The sequence below is a fragment of the Pochonia chlamydosporia genome, chromosome 5, assembly GCF_001653235.2.
Source record: "Pochonia chlamydosporia 170 chromosome 5, whole genome shotgun sequence".
In the NCBI taxonomy this organism is placed as follows: domain Eukaryota; kingdom Fungi; phylum Ascomycota; class Sordariomycetes; order Hypocreales; family Clavicipitaceae; genus Pochonia; species Pochonia chlamydosporia.
In genome coordinates this window covers 3,197,284-3,211,620 of record NC_035794.1, presented here as the reverse complement: position 1 = coordinate 3,211,620, position 14,337 = coordinate 3,197,284, and the positions used below count along the sequence as shown (strand labels likewise).

General features: G+C 47.7%; 4 protein-coding genes across 4 annotated transcripts; 1 reads left to right on the top strand and 3 right to left on the bottom strand.

Annotated features, from left to right (window-relative positions):
• Positions 1-103: 103 nt before the first annotated feature.
• On the bottom strand, positions 104-613 carry VFPPC_06274 (hypothetical protein; the record flags this gene model as incomplete). The annotated part of the gene is made up of 1 exon (XM_018285331.1): positions 104-613. The coding sequence occupies one exon, from the start codon at positions 611-613 to the stop codon at positions 104-106; it is 510 nt and encodes a 169-aa protein (XP_018142419.1).
• Positions 614-2,433: 1,820 nt separating this feature from the next.
• Positions 2,434-5,272, top strand: VFPPC_13996 (beta-mannosidase; the record flags this gene model as incomplete). Its single annotated transcript, XM_018291767.1, has 7 exons — positions 2,434-2,564; positions 2,618-2,990; positions 3,044-3,299; positions 3,348-3,651; positions 3,703-4,133; positions 4,188-4,423; positions 4,502-5,272. The coding sequence occupies 7 exons, from the start codon at positions 2,434-2,436 to the stop codon at positions 5,270-5,272; spliced, it is 2,502 nt and encodes an 833-aa protein (XP_018142418.1).
• A 566-nt stretch (positions 5,273-5,838) lies between these two features.
• On the bottom strand, positions 5,839-7,692 carry VFPPC_06272 (sugar transporter; the record flags this gene model as incomplete). The annotated part of the gene is made up of 6 exons (XM_018285330.1): positions 5,839-5,989; positions 6,042-6,150; positions 6,215-6,436; positions 6,494-6,982; positions 7,040-7,441; positions 7,491-7,692. 6 exons carry the CDS (start codon positions 7,690-7,692, stop codon positions 5,839-5,841), a joined length of 1,575 nt encoding a protein of 524 aa, XP_018142417.1.
• A 1,942-nt stretch (positions 7,693-9,634) lies between these two features.
• Positions 9,635-13,528, bottom strand: VFPPC_06271 (splicing factor 3B subunit 3; the record flags this gene model as incomplete). Its single annotated transcript, XM_018285329.1, has 4 exons — positions 9,635-9,661; positions 9,711-11,004; positions 11,128-13,192; positions 13,285-13,528. The coding sequence occupies 4 exons, from the start codon at positions 13,526-13,528 to the stop codon at positions 9,635-9,637; spliced, it is 3,630 nt and encodes a 1,209-aa protein (XP_018142416.1).
• Between the last annotated feature and the right edge of the window lie 809 nt (positions 13,529-14,337).

Genomic DNA, 14,337 nt, shown 5'->3' with positions numbered 1-14,337 from the left:
CTCCCCCTCTAAGATGCTGCGCCAAGAAACCCATGCAAGCCAGAAATCGTTCTCAAGTGGCCCACGGCACACATCAAGTCAAAAAGGCAGACCAAGTTCGTAATCATGATGCCGCATGTGGGTGGAGTTCTTGCCTTGCCTGGAGTTTTTGTGCCTGGCGTTTTTGCCTTGCCTGGAGTTGTTGCCTTGCCTCTCGTTCATCCACTTCGGCTGACCATTCTCTTGCATCTATGAATGCCTCATAATCGCGCTTGGCTTTCCTAGGCTTACTTTGGTAGTTTGGTTCAATAGATGGATCGTCCTTTGGGTCCATGGAAATGGCACTCATTGGACTGACAGACTCTGAGCTGCCAGGTACGTTGTTGTGGGGATGCGGCGGCTCAATGGACAATTTCTTGGTGATCCTGGGTGTGGTGCTCTGACTCGGGCGAGTTTGATGTGATGGAGGCGCGTCTGCCCAGGTCACTTGCTTAGGATGCTGCGGCCTTTGCGTGCCAGCTCCAGTAGTCGAACGTTCCAATGGTGGTGGTGGTGCATGAGGAACAAATACAAACGATTGTATCATCTCCTCCGTGTCCTCAATCACCTCCGGTTTAGAGCTGCCGCAACCCATTGGAGAGTATATCGCACGAAACGGTAAATGAAATAGAAGAGCGAAAAAGGAAATAATTGTACACAGAGAATTTCGTGTTTGGCAATCACAGCGGGCGCTCCGCCATTTATAATCGACCTGGTAAGCAAACATCGCTGACCAAAGACGAACTTGCTGTCATTGTTGTAGTTTGGAAACCATAATGAACAGTTAATGGACAGGAAACCAGTTGAGTATGGTTGTCAGTTCCATGAGCAGAAAGCAATGTCCAAGGTCTGCTTTGTGAAGATGCTCAAAAGTGCCTTTGCTCCAGGCTCTGACTGTTAGCAGGTCGGAAAATATAGCGCATTGTCACTAAAATCTGCTTGAATTTTCCGTTATGGTCTTTGTCGGATGCAGAAAGCGCTTCCACTGGACAAGTGAAGACTGCTCGTTATAGAACAAAGGATGTGCCATTCATGGCATTGAACAAACCCCCTGGGCCCTAAGAGCCTTTGCAGTGCTGTGCCGGCTTTAACTTCTGTGACAGAGTACTAAGGACTTTATTAGAATTTAAACAACCATACAGCGCTTTGTGAACAGGCACTATAGGAATCTACGACAGAGCTGGTCCTGTATTCATGCTACGAGAGGCCAATGCCATCACTATACGGCACATTGGGTATGCAGCGTGTTCGACACCTGTCTGACCGCACAAGAATCATGTTCTGAAAGAAAAGAGTTGCAATCTCTTTCTATGGTATCTTTGGGATAGCTGACAACGACCATGTGGGCGCAAATTTGAGAAAGAGTGGCCGGCAAACGAAGATGCTGCATTTCGATAGGCTTTCTTCGCATACGTCGTCAGAATCTTGACTACGGAACCTGCCAGTAAACGTTAGATTAATAGAAGTTGACATGGTTGTTGGAATGCATAGACTTTGGCGTAGGCAGATGCAATTCACAAGGTCTACATCATACCATGGCATGGAGGGCTCTCCCATATTTGTTTCTCCTCTTTTCGGAGTGAATCTCAAACAATGCCATCTCTATATAGGTCCTAAGGGCTTTTGCAATCATGTGAATACATATGTTGCCATTATGGGTAATGCATAGTAGCAAAAAGGAGTTTGTAGCGGATTTCGCTTACACCCTGTGCCAGTGAGGTGAACTCGCCCGCCATGACCTAGCCAGTCTCGTCTGATCAGTCATTCTTGTATCTTCTAAATACAACTTACAATTTATACTAAAGACTCCTAAATTGAGTTCCGTATCTTCATATCGAAGAGTTTAAATATATCACTGCATCTTACACAACGCGGGAAGTGCAGCGTAGATACCTTAACGGATGCATTGCGGGCCTTGTATCTGATTATGTTTCACTTGCACTAGTCTAATTGTACATCACGCATCTCCCTGAATCAGACCACATGGGTGGCTGTCAGACTTCTGATGTGCATGTACGCTAGCACGGGGATTCAAAGTTGCGTCTTGACATTGTTGCTTTCCCCACGCATGTGGAGTTGTACACTTGCACTAGGACGGAGTTTCAAGTTTCAACCAATTCCATTTCAGAATTGAAGCAAGCAGATGTAATCGCTTTTATCCCAGTGGGCTGCGGAGTATATACACAGAGGATCTCCAATGCCTGATGTTTTCGTTATGGAGCATTGGTGATCCGCACAGGAGATGTAGAACAAATACAGTATTCTTGGCATTTCCCCCATTGTGATTTCCTTCTGGCAACGTTTGCTATATAAGATCGTCCGCGTAGTTGTTTCTGTGACTTGGGAGGTCGGGTTTCGCAGCACATCACAATCTGCAAGTCTAGCACAACCAAGTTTTCAGGATCCAGTTGCATTATGGCTGTAGCAGCACAGAGAACAGAGCTCAGCTCTGGCTGGTCTTTTAAACAAACCGATACTGGTGACGAATGGCTTCCGGTAACCAAAGTCCCCAGCGTGTGTCATCTAGACTTAATCGCAAACAAAAAGTTAGTTCAACACAAACCTGAATCATCATTCCAACGCTAATGTAGATGGGTAGAATTCCAGACCCGTTTGTTGGCCTGAACGAAATAGATGTCGAGTGGGTGGGCGAGAAGTCATGGACTTATCGAACAACCTTTTCCGCGCCACAACGAGCAGACGGTACTGACGTCTACCTCATTTTTGAGGGACTCGACACTATCGCCACTGTCAAATTAAACGATGCAGTTATTCTTCAGAGCGATAACATGTTTCTCAGCCACCGAGTCAACGTGACTAAACTGATTCAGGAGAAAAACAGTCTGGTTATTGACTTTGGAAGCGCTCTGCTTCGAGGTCGTGCTCTCGAGAAGGAACATTCAGAGTACCGTTTCATTGCGCACAACGGCGAAACTGGTCGTTTGGCAGTCCGCAAGGCTCAATACCACTGGGTGAGTAGTACATGCTTTCTATTATTGTCAACGAATATTAACAGCTATTCAAGGGTTGGGATTGGGGACCTGTGCTCATGACGGCGGGACCTTGGCGACCAGTATATCTCGAAGTGTCATCTGCATATGTTGATGATGTTAGAATTAACTACACTGTTACTGAGGACTTGAGTTCCGCTGCTGGTTCAGTTCAGGTTGACCACCATGGGCAAGTCGATGAAATTCGACTGTCCATTACGCACCAAGGACAGGAGGTGTTCACCACCTCTACGAAAGTGGGAGCCGGGGGAGCCCTCAACTTTGAGCTAGGTTTGTGTATGAATTAGCTTCCGGAGAGACTTTTCTGACGGTGCTTAGATGATCCGAAGTTGTGGTACCCTGTCGGCTACGGCGATGCCGCACTCTACGACTTTAACATTGACCTTATCCGCAACGGAATCGTGCTTGACACCATGATCAAGAAGACTGGTTTGAGAAGGGCAGAACTTATCCAAAAAGAAGATGCCTACGGAGAGTCATTTTACTTCCGAATCAATAACATCGATGTGTTTGCCGGCGGCTCCTGCTGGATTCCCGCGGATAACTTCCTGCCACGACTCACCAAAGACAAGTACCGTGACTGGCTGAATCTCATGATCGAAGGTAATCAAATCATGACTCGGTAAGTTTCCTCCCATCAGGAGCAGGTCTTGCGAACTAATGTTCCTCAAAGCGTATGGGGCGGTGGCATCTACGAGGATAATGCTTTCTACGACATCTGCGATGAGCTAGGTATCCTCGTCTGGCAGGATTTCATGTTCGCTTGCGGCAGTTACCCAACCTGGAAATCACTCCGCGACTCAGTTGAAGAAGAGGCAAGACAGAATGTTCGGCGCCTTCGCCACCACCCGTCAATTGTGATCTACGCTGGCAACAACGAGGACTATCAGATCCAAGAACAGTACAAACTGGAGTATGACTACGAGAATAAAGACGCTGAGTCTTGGTTGAAGACTGGTTTCCCAGCTCGTTACTACTATGAGCACTTATTGGGAACGGTGGTGGCGGATGAGAGTCCAAGTGTCCCATATTGGCCAAGTTCGCCGTTTTCCAAAGGGAAGAATAGCTTTGATCTGACTGTTGGTGATGTACATCAGTGGAATGGTATGTGACTTTGTCCTCCTTGATTTGGTAACAGTGACTCACTTTAGGTGGCAGTTTGGCACGGCACACAGGAAAAGTACCAAACATTCGACCGAATTGGAGGCAGATTCAACAGCGAGTTTGGTCTTGAAGCATTCCCCAACATGCGTACAATTCAGTCGTTTGTAACAAAAGCTTCCGAATTTTATCCACAATCACACGTTATGGACTTCCACAACAAGGCAGACGGTCATGAGCGCCGGATCGCGACCTATGTCGTCGAGAACTTCCGTCCTCCAGCCAATCTCGAGGTGAGTGTACTCCGCGTATCTCAGAACATTGCAATTACATAGTGCTACATATTTGCTAACATTGTCTCATCTTTTTAGGCACACATCTACCTGACGCAACTGATGCAGAGCGAAGCCCTGGCATATGCTTACCGCGGATGGAGACGACAATGGGGAGAAGAACGTCGGTGTGGTGGCGCTCTCGTTTGGCAAATAAACGACTGCTGGCCCTGTACTTCGTGGGCCATCGTGGACTACTACCTTCGAAAGAAGCCAGGATTCTATACGATTGCCCGTGCTTTGCGTCCTGTGAGTGTCGGTGTTCAGCGAGAGCATCACGACTGGAGTGTCTGCCATGCCCGCCCAGCTAAGCAGTCTACCTTCTCTGTTTGGGTATCAAGCAACAAACAGCAATCTATTATGGGCGACGTTGAGATACGATTCGTGTCCATCGCCACGGGTGAGGATATCAAGCCTGCGATTCGGAAGACGGGCTTGACCATCACCCCCAATGGCACCACGTCGGCTTACACTGGCACCATTGATAATCTCAAGGAAGAGCCACATGTACTTTCAGTACGTTTGTTCTCTGGGGATGAAGTAATCGCACGGGACATGGACTGGCCGCAACCCTTCAAATACTTGTCATTTGAGAACAGGGGCGTGGATATAGTGGCTGCGGGCGGTCGGTATACAGTGACTGTGAAGCGCCCAACGAAGGGATTGGTTCTTAATGAGTTTGATAATCAGATTTTGAGCGATAACTGCATTGACTTGGTACCTGGGGATACTCAAGTTATTGAAGCAAAAGGGGGATTTAAGGAGGGCAACGTACCTGTCTTCCGGTATCTGGGAGATCAAGACGTGTGAAAAAACACAATGATCACTCATGTCTAGCAAACTATTCTCAGCTAGTTTTAGTGTTTAAAAAGACGCTTACCCTTCTACCGCGATTTTTGATCTTGAAGGTTGCTGCAGCTTGTGGTTGAACCGTTGCACTCAAGGCGACGGAGATTGTTGAAGACCTCACCAGTCCTTTTAATTGCCATATAAATGGCTATTGCTGCATGCGATTAGTAAAATGTGAAGATAGTTGCCACCCATTTGGACTATCTACCAACCGCTACGTAGTGCCCGAGCCTTGTGTAGGCTACTCATCGTCCATGGGCTCCGTCTTGCAGTGCAGAACTGGTGGTTGTAATACTCCAGTTTGGAGAAGTCTATGGTTCTATACACGACAAAGATCTATTAGACCCAGGTACTACAAACTCGTGGAAGAAACAAACTACTTCAGTTTAATATAACATATATATTCACTTCGCACCTAAAGCCTATCTTCTTTCTACAACTAGACGCATGGCGCGGCAGCTCCTGTAGCCAGGAGCCTGTTGTCGAACGACTAACTGCATGGTCCACATGAAACAAAAAGTCACGTCTTATGTAGAAATCTTGCGAGTGCTAGCCTTGCGTGGGTTAGGAGCCTCAAACACCTGGTCCAACTCCTCCAAAGTACGGCCCTTGGTCTCAACGAAGAAGAAGTAAATGAAGACAAGTTCGAAAACGTCCCAAAACACGAAGAATACATAGCTATCCCATTGTTAGCATGTTTGAACTGCGACCACTCGTCCGGTTTACTTACAACCAATACTTGATGTTTTGCATGGCAATTGGCGCCGCGAATGTGTTCACAAAGCTTGAGCAGCCGGCTGTGATTTGGAAAACCATCATACCATTGGCACGCATATCGTCTAGGCGAGAACGTTAGCTTAAAGAGGCACTTCATGCGAGTGTTATGTGGGATCGACGACGTACTGGACAATACTTCCGCAGGGTAGATAGGCTGCATGGGTGTAAAGGCCACGGCAAAGATGACACCAAAGATATAAATGAATGCAATGCTTGCAGAGCTAGCTTCCTTGTCTCCGGTCTTCTGGTATGTTGCTGTTGTAGCTGCCATAATAGCCAATGCTACGGCCATACCACCACAAGACGACATTAGCATCTTTCGACGACCGAATACGTCATGCAATCGTGCTAGAATAATTCGTCAGCTATAAACAATTTTTTTTCCTTCTGTTGAGATTAACTTACCGCCTAGAGTTGCTGCAATCCAGCCAGTAACAGCGTAAATAGCATTCAGCAGCAGCTGAGTATCGACTGATGTGATCCCTACGCCCTGCACCATAGTCGGAAGATAATAACTGGCAACATTGTTTCCTGAGAACTGGCCAAACCAAGCCATAGCAACCGCCAGCATAAGTCGGTAAAGACGCGCACGACTCTTGAAGAGACTTCGTAGATCAAAGTAAGCTTTGGGCGAGTTGAGTCGAACGCCAGCAAGTGAGTCTTCGATTTCGTGCATTTCGATGGCTACGATGGGGTGATTGGCATCACCATTAGCGTGATGTTTGATGATGAATTCCTTTGCTTCTTCTACTCTGCCTTTTGCGACGAGCCAACGTGGACTCTCTGGAACGAGCCAGCCGAGAATGCAAACGAAGCCAGGGCAGAGCATCTGCAACCAGAGAGGGAGACGCCACTTCAGATTTCCTGAAAGGTGCTTATTGGCTCCGTACATAGCTACCAAGATTATGAGTATCCCGTAGACTTAAGGAGAAGTGGATTTGTGCCACTCACCGAAGGTAGCAATAATAGAACCCATGTAGTACAAAGTGTTGTAAGTGCCAGCCACGGTTCCACGATACAAAGGGGGAGCAATCTCGACGAGCAAGAGAGGTGCAGCGACAGTGGCAATCGTCGAGAAGAAACTGAGGAGAAAACGAGCGCCAATGAAAGCGGACAAAGACGGTGCAAGAGCCGTGAAGATGGCCGACGCACAGATTCCGAAGCACGCGGCAATCATAACTCGTTTTCGACCTTGCCAGTCACAAAGCCAGGTGAACAAGGCACCGACCATCTGGGCGATTTGGAAGATCGAAAAGACAAGCCCGGTAGATGAAGAACCACCTTCCTTGAGGTTATAGTAGCTTTGATATTCGGGCAGAGCATTGATAGATCCCATCAATGAGCCATCGTAGCCTATCAAGTTAGCTAATGTATCCCCAGGATCTTGTAACGAGAAACATACCATTCATCGTAGAGCACAAGTATATGATACCACAAGCAGCATAAAGCTGCACATGTCCACGACCCCAAGGGTTAGGAGCACCACCCGTGACACCCAAAGTCGTCACAAGGGCCTCGGGTGTTCCCTTGGCCGCCTCAATATGGGAGTCATTGTCTCCAGCATTCTCTGTGAACGCGTCCTTGGTCTTCTCAGTGTCCGCCATTGCAACAACAAATACCTACAGAGGTGCGATTACGGAGAAGCTAAGGATTGAAAGATCTGCATTGATGGAAACTGATGAAGAACAAGATCACATCTTTCGTTGGACAACGGCCCCTTGATGTATCACGCGCAACACAGGGACACGGACATGCTTTACCGGCCCCATGGGGAAGCAGAAGCTGGGGCATCCGGAAAGACTAACACGGGGTTTTGGCAAGGCGGTCCTGTTTACTGGTGGCGACCCATGTAAGTAGGTGGTGATGGAGCCGTGGTGCAAAGTGGCTGACGCTAAGACGAGGATATATAGTTGCGCACCCTTTGAGATGCCAATATTGTAATTGTTTCTATCCAGTCGCGATAATTTTGTAACGCCATAGTTGGTGATTCTAAAAGGTCTATTGGCTTATCCTTGTTTTGCAGATTTGGCGAGAACGGGGTCAATTTGCAAAGGGATAAAAAGTCGTCCAGGGAAGACCGTCATCTCCAGGTCATGGCATGGAGTTTTGAGATGCCGTGCTAGTGCCGTTCTGACTGAACGAATTATCCCTCTTTCTTACAACTACGCATGCTGATCGCCGTTGTTTCTCTGCGTGTGAATTGAGCCTATGGACGATCCACCGCATTGAAGAGTAACGCCACGAGTTTAACCGTTGGGAAGAGCGTTAGGCTGAGGATTTGCAGTTGACGGAAATACCTTGAAGTGTGTATTTACGTTGGCGTAGATGAAGTAAAGATTGAATAGGCATTGCCGTGTAGCTCTTAAAGTAAGTCCGCATAATGAGGCGTCTTTTGCTAAGCATAAGTCACAGAGCCTGTCACTTGGAACTAGAACGGCAATAGTATGTTCAAGAATATCATACGACATGATCGCAATGAATAGGCTATTGCTGTTTGCGGCTGTTCATCCTGTTAGTCGCCCAAAGCTTCCCGGCAATACCCCTTGCACCAAATACAATGGCCCTGAAGGCAAATGGATATCCAACAGCAGGAATGACTCAGCTGGAATCCAGCTTGGGTTCCTGGTTCATTCATGCGGAATCTTATGCTCCCGGGATACTTCCAGGCCCATTCTCTGAAACAAATTGTATGTTTGCGACCCGTACTTGGGCACATGAGACAGGGTTAGAGTCGAAATTACTATTTCCGCCTTGTTGGTTCGCATGTTGCGTAACATTTCAGCTGACCAGATGTAATGTTAGTCGGACAACACAATTGGGTTCCGAGCAGGGCTAGACGTTTTCGAATTGCCTTTGCCGCCATCAAACGGAATTAATTGGTCGAACTTTCAAAAAGTATATTCTCGCCTTCGAAACTATTGATACTGCTGCCCTGGTCGAAGTGGATGGTAAAAATGCGGTATTTGCGGATGATCTTTTCAATGTGGATATTCCAGGTGTTTCTTTGACGAAGTGACTGTCAGTAACTGGTTCGAACCTCTCAACGATGCGCACAATCTCAGTTGCAACAGGTGCTTGGAAGGCAGTGAAGTGACAAGCAAACACGTCCTGGATAAGTCGGTCATGAGATATTTTAAAGACATTACGATGTCGCTGCAAAGGGATTGAACAGTCTTAAGGCTCAGTAGCTGCATGACTGGGGCAGGATCCTCCTCCAAACACTGTATATGAGGTTCTGTTGTTTGGCGATTTCTCTTGCGTCGCAAGGGCGGAGTCGCGTTCATACATCGGGAAGTACCTCCAGCCATGTATCTTCATATTGGTGTCCAACATGTGTTGATGAAGCCTGTCTTAGTATCCTCGTACTCCAAAACCCAAAGACAAAACCCAAATACTCGAGATACACGCGACGATTTATCTCTACAACCAAAAAAGGCCTTGTCCAAGGAATAAATCGTAATAAGGTCATTCCAACTGAATCGGAATCGTAACTAATCTGTGCCGAGTCGAGTGCATCCACCTCATCCAGAAAGACCCAATCGATTCTCAAAAGGCAGACCGAATTCGGACGTCCTATCACAACTGTTAGCATTTACCAACAAGTCTTGGGAGTTAAACTTACCGATATCCTACGCTCCACCTCCCGGACAGAACGGTCCAGCTCGTCAGCAATCATCTCCTTCTTCTCGCGAGGTAGAAGCGCAAACCGCTCGCATAAATCGCCGTCTATGACACCTTTAACAGGTGCATAATACCCGCGGTACATAAGATGGTCACGCCCAGCAAGCGGCGGGTCTTCATTGCGCATGTGCATCTCCAACGTCTGGAAGAAGTCCGCAGTTTCCCGTGTGGCCAAGGGAATGAGCACGCCGATAGTTCCGTGCAGACCGGTCCACAACAGAACATCCTGGCCGCCAACAACTAGGCTTGTCTTGCAAATGCTAGTGGGTATATCTTGGACGAAAACGTGCGACATTAGTTGAAGCCGGTGGCTAGCACCATGTAGATAGCTTCGTTCGTTGGTAAGTTGCACATTCGCGGCGGGCTCATCGGCCTGGGTGCTGGCTTTCTCAGGGCATCGGACGATCCAAATATTGCCAAACTTGTCGCCGCCAGCAACAGATTCGTAGTCTATCATGGCTGTGCATGTCGTCCACCGCGCAATTGTATCTTCGGCAAACGGCAGAAGTTGGTTTGAGAGGGGGTGGTACACTGCCATGGTCACACCATGTTGTACGTCCCCGATGACGATTCGAAACCCCTGAGATTGCAAGGAGACAATAAGTTGCGGTGCAATGTCGGCTTGGGCCTTCCGAAGCAGCTGTCTCATACCCAGATCATATATCCTGAGCATTTTTCCGATTCCAGCAAGCAGCCGACCATTGAAAGAGTGGAGTGCCGTCGGTGGCTCTTCAACCTTGGTTTTGTGGATGAATTCTAAATTTTTACCATCGTCGAGAAAACGATAGACATGTATGTATCCCTCCGACGACTGCCTGGGATTGACGGTCATGTCTTTTCCTGTTCCAACAACTAAGAAGCTCTCATCATCTTGACTTGTGAAAGATACTGCCGCTGCACTGACGGCCGCTTCATTCCCTTCAAAGTGAACTGTGTTGAGAACCTCTGCAGTCCCTACAGTTGGGTCAATGACACTAATGCAAGACGCCCATCTGCCCTGGCCCTTTGGGAGGCCAAAATGTTGCAACGAGAGCCGTGCAGCTTCGGCGTCGCCATTTGTGATATTCGCATCGGCCAGCAACTGTTCGCGAAGTGACGGATCAAGTGTATCGTTTTCGGATTCTATGGTGTAAAAGTAAGCCTGACCTGGATGTTGTAGCAGCTGTCTCGGGGTGTATGAAAGAGGAATGGCTTTTTGGATGAACGTATCCCGTAGGTTGTCGAGGGAGAATATGCTGTGAAGTTCACGGTTAGTAACTTAGTAGTCTAGATGCAATGACAGGCCAGCACTCAAGTAGAGCTCGCCTGGTGAGTATAAAAACTGGCAGGGAGGGCTTGAGGTAAGAGGAGACACTTACTAAAGATAATTCATGTGAATCCCAACTATACCCTCCTCACATTGTTTGCTTGTGAAGTTCCACGCCCACTCCAGCTCATGATACGACAGAGGCGTGACTAGAAAGCCACCCATAATTGGATCGACTTGTGCTATCCACGAGGTGGTGCTAAGTGCCAAGACACACTTTTGACCTCGAAGAATGACCGGAGAGAGTTTCACGGGTTTTAGGCCGAGGAATCTGAGCCGTGTATCACTCAAGTCGCCTGTGACTTCATCCAGCACAGTTCTCAAGTACACGCCAGAATTCAGACCAATGTGCAGATATAGCGTAGAGCCTCCCGAAGAAGAGTCCTCCATATATAAAATGCAAAGCGACGATGGTGCTGCAGTTAGAGCCTGTACAGACTTGCTTTCGAGTGTTGAGTCCGGCTCTAAGCTTAGTATTCGAACCGTACAGTCATCACACCCAACAGCAAGAAAGGAGCTTCTAAGGCGACCTTCAGGCACGGGTCCTAAACCGAGAGACGTAACACTGCCTATTTCTTTTCTCTCGTCAAACTCAGCGAGAGAGCCGTCTTCATCGACCTCAAAGTAAACGACTTCACCTGAGCTGAGAGCAACGGCGACTTGCCGTTCATTCGTGGCGGCGGCAACAATGGTACGATGCTGGGGGGCGGGCCACTCGGTAATAAGCCCACCTTGTATATGGCGGATCCCTTTTGCGTAGACTTGGATGAGACTATTGTTGCCGATCTGCTGAACTGCAAGTGTCGCCACGGCTGTAAGAAATCCGGAATCAGTTACTTGAGTCACTGTTTCTCCGACGCTTAAAACCATAGTATCGTGTAAGAAGGTAAGTATGATGTATGCGTCGTAGTCATCAGTGTTAGCAAGCCTAGTGGTCCAGACTGCCGAAGGGGTCCCAGGCAGCTCCGAAGCAACAAGCTCGTTCACTTCCACACCATGCTTCAGCATTCGAAATGTGCTCCTTGCACCATTGCCACAGACCGTGTAAATTTGCGGGTTGGCCTTCCCGGGGGCTGTTGCTACTTTGCAATCCATCAGCGGAGCTAAAGAAGTGACAGTCTCGACCAGAGTCAAATTTTCTAGTGGTCGCGGGGAGAAGTAGACTGGTTGATAGGATGCCTTTGGGTCAGTAGGAAAATCATCACTGATGAATTCTGTCTCTTCGTCGTCGTCGCCAAGATTTTCAAACTGGTAATAGTGGTAGTTACCAAATTCGCTTGCTGCAAAGAGGAAGCCACTTTTTAGTATACAAATACTATTTGAAACGGGAATCGTATCAAAATACTTGATCTTGAGACGGGTGACTTCGCCAGTTAGGTTTCCATCAGTATGCTCCGCCATTTCTAGCGTTACCTTGAATAAATCTCCATCGTCGCTCTGGAGCAAGAAGAAAAATGCAATAGCACTGCCCTTGAGCTTATGCATTACTCCTGATACAATAGTACGCTTTCTTTGTGGATCCTCCATCGGTCCTCTGCGTCTTGGGATCGGAATGCGGAGAGCTTCCTGGTTTGAATGCCTGAATGTGATATTCTCCTCTCCGCAAACTAGTACGCCACTAGGACCGTCGTTTCCGCCAGGAACTTGGAAAAGCAAAGAGGATGTCGAGTCCACTACTCCGGACCACTTGCGGACGACGTGATTCAATCCAAGATCTAATTCGTAATACACGAGTTGGATTTCCACATGTGCTGATTCATCTTGTTCTAGCTCAGCGTAATCCGCCTCTAGTGCCGCAAATACCGGGTTCGCGTAGCCAACATCGAGGGCGATAAGCGAGAAGACAAGAACTCCATGCCTATGTGCCTCAAGTGGTGACGATACAGTTACGTCCGCCTCGGCGTTACGATTGAGGACGTAGACTAGCTTGTTCTTTTCGATAGAAGCAATTAGACACGCCCGTCCTTTTGGATCTGCAGCAAGATATTGACCTGGTATAACGCGGCGAACGCCAGACTTTCCAAAGGTTTCAAGATGGACACGAGAGAAGCAATTGTTCGATGGTGTATACTCAACGATGGCAATCCGGCCAGAATCAGTAGCCAGGATTATATAATCTATTAACAAAATAGAATTAGTACTTGGCAGATGAAACATAAGAGGGTGATTGTGGAAGCTCCAGTATGACTACTGTGAGGACACGACTAACCTTTTGAGCCCCCAGCGAGGCGGAAGGCAGCAATGGATCTAATGATACCAAACACATCTTGCGACAATATCTTTGTGACTGAGCCCGAAATTGCATGTGGACGATAGATGACCAGCCGCGAGCCAGAAGCCACAACGATCTGCTGTTCTTTGGTTCCAGAGAATTGGCCAACTATGGCCAAAGTGACGTTAGTTGGCGGCTGAATAGTGAGCGAGTAAAGGAACATGTTGGAGGTGGTAGCCATGGTGCCTTGCTCCGGCCACCTGTGTGGTGCGTCTTACTCTATGGTCAGATCTATGAGACAGATCGCGCGCGCTCAATAGATTGTAAATAACTCAAAGCCGTTTGGGTTTGCAAATGTCGGATTTGCCAAGGTAAATGTTGGTGCTTGAGGAAACAAAGGACTCGAGACTCGACCTGACGTTGTCTGCCTGAAATGCACGTGATCGACCACAGTCGGGCTGCAGAGGGCGAAAGCTCGTCTACAGCAATTGTTACATGTTGACTGGCGGGGAAAATGACGACTACTTAAGTAGGCTGTCTCTATCATTTTTTTTTTTTTTAATCCTATTTTTTCTGTTTGTTTGTTTAAATCAGCTCGTCGTTGATCCCAAGTGTGGATCATGGTCAAAGAGAGTCGTCAAATTCTATAGCGAAGTAACAGTAGTTCAATTGGTTTACAAGGAATGATTGCAAGGTAGCAACTTGCAATCATTCACCATTTCCTCCGTACCAATTTCGATACATCTTAGGAATGCCTAGAACAAGTTTGTAAAGGGCTGGCACCTCATTCGTAAGAGCTTGCAATAATATACCTCGGTGTGCGATCAAGCATAGGGTATGCGTGTGTAGATGAGCAGCATTAGCCTTTCAAACCGCCAAATGTATTTTGCATTATCGGTCGGGAACTAGGAGCAGCGCTCGTTTTAACCATGTTCCTGCTTCAGACGATACCAATATAGTCAATACAATCTGCCGCAATGGTTACTAGAAACGCGATTATTGGCTAAACCCTTTGGTCCTGTGGTGTAACGGAACGGACGACAGCTCGTA